The sequence below is a fragment of the Lepisosteus platostomus genome, chromosome 20 (genome assembly GCF_059453375.1).
Source record: "Lepisosteus platostomus isolate fLepPlt1 chromosome 20, fLepPlt1.hap1, whole genome shotgun sequence".
In the NCBI taxonomy this organism is placed as follows: Eukaryota; Metazoa; Chordata; class Actinopteri; order Semionotiformes; family Lepisosteidae; genus Lepisosteus; species Lepisosteus platostomus.
Window position 1 is genome coordinate 9,611,807 of NC_142630.1, and position 9,076 is coordinate 9,620,882.

At 35.2% G+C, this 9,076-nt stretch overlaps 1 protein-coding gene across 1 annotated transcript in view; it reads left to right on the plus strand.

Moving 5' to 3' along the window:
* Nucleotides 1-7,546, plus strand: part of cdh11 (cadherin 11, type 2, OB-cadherin (osteoblast)) — a 63,293-nt gene extending 55,747 nt beyond the window's left edge. Inside the window, exons 9-12 of the mRNA XM_088613615.1 lie at nucleotides 1,514-1,641; nucleotides 2,140-2,257; nucleotides 4,243-4,494; nucleotides 5,735-7,546. Of these exons, the coding sequence (XP_088469741.1) occupies nucleotides 1,514-1,641; nucleotides 2,140-2,257; nucleotides 4,243-4,494; nucleotides 5,735-6,234 (998 nt within the window). The 3' untranslated portion in view covers nucleotides 6,235-7,546. The remainder of the gene's footprint in view (nucleotides 1-1,513; nucleotides 1,642-2,139; nucleotides 2,258-4,242; nucleotides 4,495-5,734) is intronic.
* The last annotated feature ends 1,530 nt before the right edge of the window (nucleotides 7,547-9,076 follow it).

Sequence of the window (9,076 nt, forward strand, 5' to 3'; positions counted from 1 at the left end):
ATTAAATCTAGAAAACCTGCAGAAGTCAAGGGGAGTGTGCATGCTGATGTGCAAACTGCTGCGGAATAGGCCAGTGACTTTAAATCGTGATGCTTCCATTTGCATCAGAGTCTAGCAGTTTGGAGTGATCTGTCGACTTCAATAAGATTAATGGGTTTTCCACAACGTTTTGTTAACAGCCATGGTGATTTGCTGTAGCTGTGGGAAAGCTATCCCTCCAAAATCCTACAACATAATTGCAGGATGGAAAGCCTGCATGTCTTTAAAGAATGCACAGAGCAACTTTCTATACATCCGTACCTAGAATGTGTAGTTGCAATTCTTGTAGCTTCATCCTTAGGGGGTAATGAGAAGCCCAATAAAATACTTCCTACAACCATATCACTACTTCTCAGAAGACCATACTCAAACAGTTCAATAATGTAGTGATGCATAATTAATAATAAGGATGAACAAGTATTTTGCATCTCTAAAGTGTTTTGGAATTTAAGATGTCCTAATCTACAATTTCTTCGTTTGTAAATTACTTGATATTATGCATTTTCACATCATTCTGTGTTATTGTTTCTGCTAAGATTACTACCTTGAAGAACAGAAGAGGCAGTGTGCCAGGAAATCAAGCAAAGCTATAATTCAGGCAGGGAACTCACTTTAAACCCATTAAATGCAATTCAGCAACACTTAGGCATATTCGTGATGCATTTCGGTGTAGTATACTATATGCATCACTTACCCATGTAGCTTTTAAGCCATTAGATAATTAATAAACATCATTCAGTGGATAAATTGGTAAAATAAAATAGGTTTCCTCAACCATCATGTTTTGCTTTAGAATTTCCTACCTTTACATGTATTATATCCTGCTTACTTAATACAAATGCAAAAGCTAGTTCTCCTTTTCATCGTTTGTTATATAATATCCCATACATGGTTATTCTTGTCTAGCTAAGATGCAGTGTAATTATTGTACATCACAGTTTATAGATTACAAAGGCAGAAGTCTGAAAACCTATTACTGTTTTCTGTCACTAGGGCTACTTTAATACTCTGAGAATAGATATCATTTTATAACTTTATTGGTTATCCAATGCGCTCTATTTACACTTTCTGGGATTATTAAATTCATATCTTCAGCTTCATTCATCAAATAATCTTTAGTGATCTTCATAAATGCTTTCCCTAGCAACAGATTTTTATTACATCTGTGTTCTTCATATCATTTTAGAGGAATTACAAAGACAGTTGATGAGACACCTCTTTGTTACTGTTAACAACTTTGAAATCTAAAATTAAGTTTTGTTATTTTGTGTTACTGAAACAACTTCGTGTGGTATCACCATGAATATTTGATAAAAGGAGATCTGCAATAATACTGTATTTACATGGCATGTAACTCTTATCACAAAGCTATGATATTGATTAAATTATATTTTATTATTACAATGTGGGAATGTTTTTGCTTTTGAAGTCACAAAGTCACAAAGAAAATAATTTTTTTATTTTTTCTTGCTAGATTCACATGACTTTGAACAAAAAGCCAAAGCTCATGTTGCCATTAAGGTTAAAGATGTTAATGACAATGCCCCAGAATTTGCCACCCAGTATGAAACATTTGTTTGTGAGAACACCCCAGCTGGTAAGGTAAGACCACATTAATTGTAAGCAAAATAAGGTAAACTACATCCAGGGTTAGAAACATTTAAATACAACCAATAGTAATTAGACTTTGATGTAAGAAATATGTTTTACATTACCTTAAACTATCACCAGAAAGTTAGTTCATTTTTTTCTTTATTTCTATAGCTGATATGAAGATAAAAATGCATATTTATAATATATGCCTGCACAGAATAAAACATCTTAAAATAAGGCGCTCAAGGTGATTTGAACATATGACTGTAGATAATAGGCTGTAATATGTCTGCTCCAGATGTAAATTGAATCATTTTCTAAGGAATCAAATAACTAGAAATAAACAACTCGGAAGTTTAACTGGAGGGTTTTTTTAGTGACAGTAAGATATGTTTCTCTTCCTCTTAATTTTTCCAAACTCAACTCACAAAAGTAATATAAAGCTTTTTTCATTTGCAATGATGAATATTGTTGGCTTAAATAAGTTCTGTCTTCTTTTTTCTCAAGCTTATTCAGACAATCAGTGCTGTGGACAAGGATGAAATGAGCATCAGACAGCACCTACGTTTCAGTATTGCTCCAGAGGCTAGTAACAACCAGAATTTCACCCTTAGAAATAACAGAGGTCAGTGTAACATTGCTCTGAACTGTGACTTTTTTGTACAAGTGTTGAAATAATTTTATATTTTACTTAATCTATTTTGATTTAAGAGAAATAATCACACAGATTAGGACTGGAATTAGGAAGTGGAATTGAATTAGCAAATTTCACTTTTACCATTTATGTTTTCTATGCATATTTTGGTGTATGTTTTTTTATGACAGATTTGGTGTTGGCAAGCGCGTGAACTTTGGTTTGCTACCAGCAAATCAGTTGGCATAGTTTAAAAGCTTTCTAATTAAAATAGGCGTTCTTTTTTTTACCTTTTGTTGGTATGTCCAAGGGAGCAGAGACTAAAACATTGATTTCAACATTTTTTAAGTCTCCACCTGCTGCTTTAGGGATGATACAAGACTCATACAAGCTGTCATCCTTCTTCATAAGAGCGAAGCGTAGTGCTTTGAAATTATTATTAAATGAAAAACGCTTTGTTAAGATGTTAAAATATTCAGAAAACTAAATCTTCAACCTTCAACCAAAAAAATTGAAAATAAAATTTAAATAAAAAAGAAGCAAGGCATGTTAAATATAAAACATTTATCTTTGAAAACTTAAAAGCGGATAAGCGTCCAAGAGTACTAGTAAATGGTTTGTACCCTAGCTTAATATGTCCAGCTCACATCTAATCTAAATGTGTAAAAACATCTTACATTGAACACCAAAATGAGTAATGCTCTTTTGTTGATATCATGCAATAACTAAAAGTAATTATGCACTGTCATAGCTGCATTAGTAATTATGTGCATTCTCTTAATACCCTGTATCTTATGCAATGTTTTTAAAGGGAAGTCATTTTAAGCATAGAATTTGTAATTTAAAATGTAGAGACCACAAGTACGTAAACGCATTTATACTGCTATACAAGATTCATTCCCTTAAACTTTTAATGAAAGAAAACTATTGATTTATATGCAGTAGCATTTTACACTAGTTTTCTCATTGAACAAATGAATGACAAACTGTTAAAGAGCTTATTTGTCCTGATATGACAAAAAACAAATAATGAAAAATGATGGGTATATACCAGATGTACATAAAGTTTTGGAAAAAAATACCATTTTAGGTCTCACACAGATATTTTGGTTTATGCTTTGGGTCTCTTAATTCTCTTAATTAAAATTAATTTAAAATAATAATAAGAAGGAAATAATAGTGTTTTGATCTTAACAGACATTTAAAACAGGGTATAAAACAAGATAACATGCATCACAACACGGAGACTGAAAAAAATGACTACAGCTAGGCCAAGTTAACTTAAACCACTATGGTTCTGTTATGTACAGAGCCAGGGAGGAGTCATCAGTAGGATAAAAGAGTTATTGAGGGAACAATTTATAATTAATGCGCATGAAATAACTAAATAGTTCCCTCATTTTTTTTTAATTCATGCGCACGAAAAAACATTTTCTAACTCTTTCCTTCACAAGGACAGGTGTAGCACTAGAAGGGAAAGAGAGGCGCATTCCTAACTAGTAGTTCAAGACTACAGTAGCTACAGTACCCTAATAACTCATCTCCAAACCAAAATAAAAATCAGTTTATCTCTATGCATTATCCTAATCTACAGCAGTGTCAGATAGTTAGGCTTTATTGTACTAATATAAAGACACAGTAACGTGTTAACTAGTGTTTGATAGCATTGTTATTAGGAGTTAGGGACAATGCTGGCATTTTAGAAACTTTCTATGTGCATGTGACTACTGTGACACAAAGAAAACAAAGCAAAGAGAAAACATTATTTTGTGCTCACGAATTAAAGAAAATGAGGGAATTATTTCATTATTTCGTGCACACAAATTAAAGAAAACGAGGGAAAGATTTTGTTATATACACAAATTGTAAGTCTTTGGCATTTTTTTAAGTTTACCATTGGCATTGCATGTTTGTCAGTCTACAGTATGTGCACTGATGAATGGATACGCTAACCTGATATATCCTCTATTTTTTAGATAACACAGCAAACATCTATTTGAGCCGTAAAGGCTTCAGCCGACAGACACAGGATCTCTTTCTCCTGCCGATTGAGATCTCTGACAATGGTAACCCCTCACTGAGCAGCACCAACACCTTGACTATCCGTGTTTGTGGATGTGACAGCGATGGAACAGTGTTATCTTGCAATGCAGAGCCCCACATCCTACCTGCAGGACTGAGCACTGGAGCCCTTATTGCAATCCTGGCATGCATTGTAATATTGCTAGGTAAGTAATATGAACACCCTTTTACAACAGTTTTACAATGCTAGAATTTCTTTGAGCTCTTGCGCAAAGCATCCCTTCAATACTCCCAGAAACAACTTTAGAGACCCTTTGATTTTTGTTGGGAAACAGTAGTCAACAACATATTTTTTTGTATCTTGGGTGATATTTGTTAAACATTTTCTATATCTATTTTCATTCTTAAATCACATATATTGCTTTTCAAAATTATTCAACCCCCTTCTTGTCCGTCTATTTTTGATCTGCTTCATCCAATACAGGATCATACCAACAAAACAGGTGCAAGGCAAGATACACCCTGGATGCGATGCCTGTGCATCACAGGGCACACAAAGACACAAACATGCACCCACTCACTCCAGGGCCCATTTTGCTGCCATGCAGTGCCGGAGCCCTGGATTCAGTTCCAGCCCTGGGGTGCTCTCGGCTTGGAGTTTGTATGTTCTCCCCAAGTTCATGTGGGGTTTCTCCAGGTGTTCTGGTTTCCACCCACAGCCGAGAGACATACTTGTAGGTTAATTGGTTTCTGGGAAAATTAGCCTTGGTACAGTATGTGTGTTATCTGTCTTCCCTGTGATGTACTGGCTTCCCACCAAGCATGTGCCCTGCCTTGTGTCTTTGCTTGCCAAGATAGGCTGTGATCCTGTGACTGTTTAGCAATTTTGTCTAAATAATGAAAATAAACTTTCTGGGAAAAGGAAGAAATTAAGTAAATAAATTAATGTTGTAAAAAGTTTTTTTGACTTGGCAAGCGGGCATCATTGCTACCTTACAGCTTTTGGGTCCCAGGTTTGATTCTGTTTTGGGGTGCCTTCTGTATGAAGTTTACATCATTTTCTGTATTTTTTAATCCCCATAGCCATGTGTATGTTCATTGGGAGTTTTGGTTTCATTCCTTCCACAGTGTAGAGACAAAGGTCTAGGTTAATTGACATCTCTATATTGTCCTGTGATTTTGTCTGTATGGTTCCTGTGTGTGTGTGAATACTGCCTTCTGCACATTGTTAGAGTGTGGCCCCTGCATTGGAGTGATAATTGAGAATGGAAAGATGATTCAGGCTTCGTTTTCTGCTTTTGCATTTTTTATTTGTTACAAACACTGTATGAGACATAAACATATATTGACATAATACAACATTATTATCTAACATTAGTATTTACCGATGTCAGTACTAGAGATTATTGAAATTTAATTTAAACATTTTTCTTTCTCTCCTATTAGTGATAGTAGTCTTGTTTGTGGCTTTGAGGAGACAGAAGAAGGAGCCTCTCATCGTGTTTGAGGAGGAGGACGTGCGAGAGAACATCATCACCTATGATGATGAGGGTGGAGGTGAGGAAGACACAGAGGCCTTCGACATTGCGACGTTGCAAAACCCTGATGGTGCCAATGGCTTCTTGCCACGCAAAGACATCAAGCCTGAGATGCAGTACCCGCTCCGTCCTGGAGTGCGACCTGTGCCCAACAGCGTTGATGTGGATGATTTTATCAAGACTCGTATCTCTGACGCAGACAATGACCCTACTGCACCCCCTTATGACTCCATCCAGATCTATGGCTATGAAGGTCGAGGATCCATTGCTGGTTCTCTCAGCTCTCTCGAATCAGCCACCACAGACTCAGACCTGGACTACGACTACCTCCAGAGCTGGGGCCCGAGATTCAAGAAGCTTGCTGATCTCTATGGCACCAAAGAGCCTGCCGATAACGATGACTCTTAACGGCTGGAAGGTTCCTTCAGTGCCCCTACAGGAAGCGTAGTCTTAGTTCACTATAAGTATACTACTAGTTCATCTATTTATAGTAAACAATTTTTTTCTCTTAAGTATACTTGTAGTATGCTACATTCTGATAAGGGGTCTGAATTTGAACTCAGTGCAGTTTCTAAGGGGAAGCCAAAATAAGTAAAAATGAAGAAAAAAATAACCTCAGTGGGATGTACTGATATGTAACAAACAAATCTGAGACATTGTGATAACATCAAAGAAAAGTTCAGTATGTCACTTTTTAAGATTATGGTTAATATAGGCTCGGCTTTAATGAAGCTTGCTGTGGGCGGAATTCAAATTGCAAAAGGAAAAGGAATTGTTGATACTGTGAAGGAGCTCACAAAGGAAAAATGGTTGCCTTACATAAAAAGAACAAACAGAAACAGAAAAAAACAGAAAAACAGAATGATATTGATCGCTTCTGCAGTACTTCCATCATGCATATGGAGTACCCTTTCATTCTAAGAGTTTTCTTTCACCTGAAGTTGGATTAAAAAGAAACTGGGACTATTCCCATTTTTTCTTCTTTTTAAATTCAGAAGACAAAGTTCCCACTCCCACCAAATAAATTTTCAATCACAATGAACAAGCTGTGAGCTCAAATATCGCCTTAAATAATGGACTCTTCTGCAGCGCAGTGTATTTTTTGTAACTTGAAAAATATTATCCTGAAGCAAGCTTAAATCCATATAACGTCTGTACAGTACAATGTGCAAATTATGTCTCTTGAGGATCAAACTTGCGCCTATTGATTCTTGTAAATCTCTTTTTTTATTATAATAATTATTGTTATTTAGGTTTCTTTATTTCTTTTTTTTCTCTCCTGGCATACATTATACTCTCACATATGCTAGAGAGAAAAAAACAAGTCTGTCCTGTCGCAGTGAAAGACGCCTAATTTCTATGTCGATTTTATGGTACCTATTTGTACAATTTTAAAAGTTCTTATTTTAGTATACATACAGATATCAGTATTTCAACATGTAAGAAAATGTTACAACATCACACTTATATTTTATGAACATTGTACTGTTGCTTTAATATGTGCTTCACTCTAAGAAGCAAAAACTTTTAAATAAATGCCCTTTTTATAAAAATAATTTTACCGTGGTGCTAATAAATATGTAGTAACAAGATGATATCATATTTTTTTAGGTATACTACAAATCAAGTGTTTGTACCGTATCCAGTGTCCTGTATTGGTACAGTATCCTGTATTGTCCTGAACAAGTTGAAAGGAATACAATAAAATGGCATTAATATACATTGATCTAAGTCAGATATCTGAAAATCAGAGGGTATTCAAAAAGCTGATATTGTAGAAAAATGTTACACTTTAATCACCCCAGTGACTTTTAACTGCAAAAACAAAGAACTGAGCATTTTGAGAAAGAACTTATTCAGCCTTTCCAATGAATTATTATTTTTCATTTAGGTACTTTGAAAACAATGGAGTGGAAAGAGAATAAAATTAAACTATTTGATGCTTGAAGGAAAACAGTTTAAAATCACTTTTGCCATGGGAAAAAGATGTAAATAAAAGAAATAAAACCTATTTCATCCTGGACCTACAGCCATATTGTTAAATGTTTAACAGAACAATGGTTAGTGGGTTATATTCAGATTAACACATGTAACAGTAATCTTCGGTGAATTGTCTTCTCCTGTTTCCTTTAAATCCTGTTTTCTCATAATCAGGAAAGTCAGGTCTATTGCTTTATGTGAAGTTTAATGAAGGAATGTTATATCACAGACTTAAACCCTTATAGAGCTGCAAGGATTAGGAAATATGAGCCCTGAAATGGTCTCTCATGCCTCTACAGCCCCCCTCCTCATTTTAATGGGCATTTGCTTTAATATAACAAACTGCATTTATATAATTGGAAATATTATTTTCTGTACTGCAGCACACGAATTAAGGTATATTATGTGTCTTCTTCTATGTTATGCAAATATTACAGCCAGACTAAGACGTTGGTAATGATTTGCATAGTGTTTAAAAAAAAAACATTATAGTAAGTACTATTATCAATAGTACACACAGAAACAAACCAATATGTGGAAGATTTCCTGATCAGCATTAATTTCTGGAAATGAAAATGTCTATACCACTACCCATATGTGGCTTTTCACTTATAATCACAGCCCTTCTTTTGCCTGTCAAGCACTGAGAAGATCATATTTTTCCGATATGAGGCCCAGTTTTTGCTGAATATCTTTTAGCAGCTTAAGTTTGTTTTTCCTGTCAGTCTGAACTACTAGTGAAGTGGAGACAAAAAGATCAAGAATATACATTCAACTAATAGTATCATAATAATTATTTAATCATTATCCATTTGAAAAAGACAATTTCCAGAGAGAATGGATATTCACACAATAATGCATTTTCACCCAATTCACCAAGTAAATCACCCAATTACTTGTTTCTGTTTTGTGAATTATGTGTGTCTGGATTTACTTCTTGCTCTTCCGCAAGGTTATCTAACTGAGCAAGGCAGATGGTTTAAAACCCAGCAGTAAATTTCTAAGGTCACATGGTGCCTGCCCACAGCTGGTGTTGCTTACAATCACCCATTATAGATTTTGTATTGAACCCCCAAGCTCCCCTGTCTCCCCTCTTGTTGTTCCAGAGCACTACAGACTGATCTTTCACTCTATTAGCAGCCCAACACAGGCTATTATCTTGCCCTTGAGGATACTTGCAATCTAATGTTTCTCCCTGGATTTCCGCTGTACTTCTGACCTTTGTCTTTTTTCTTGCTCAGGAACGATGCATTTCAACAGACTGGCCGTC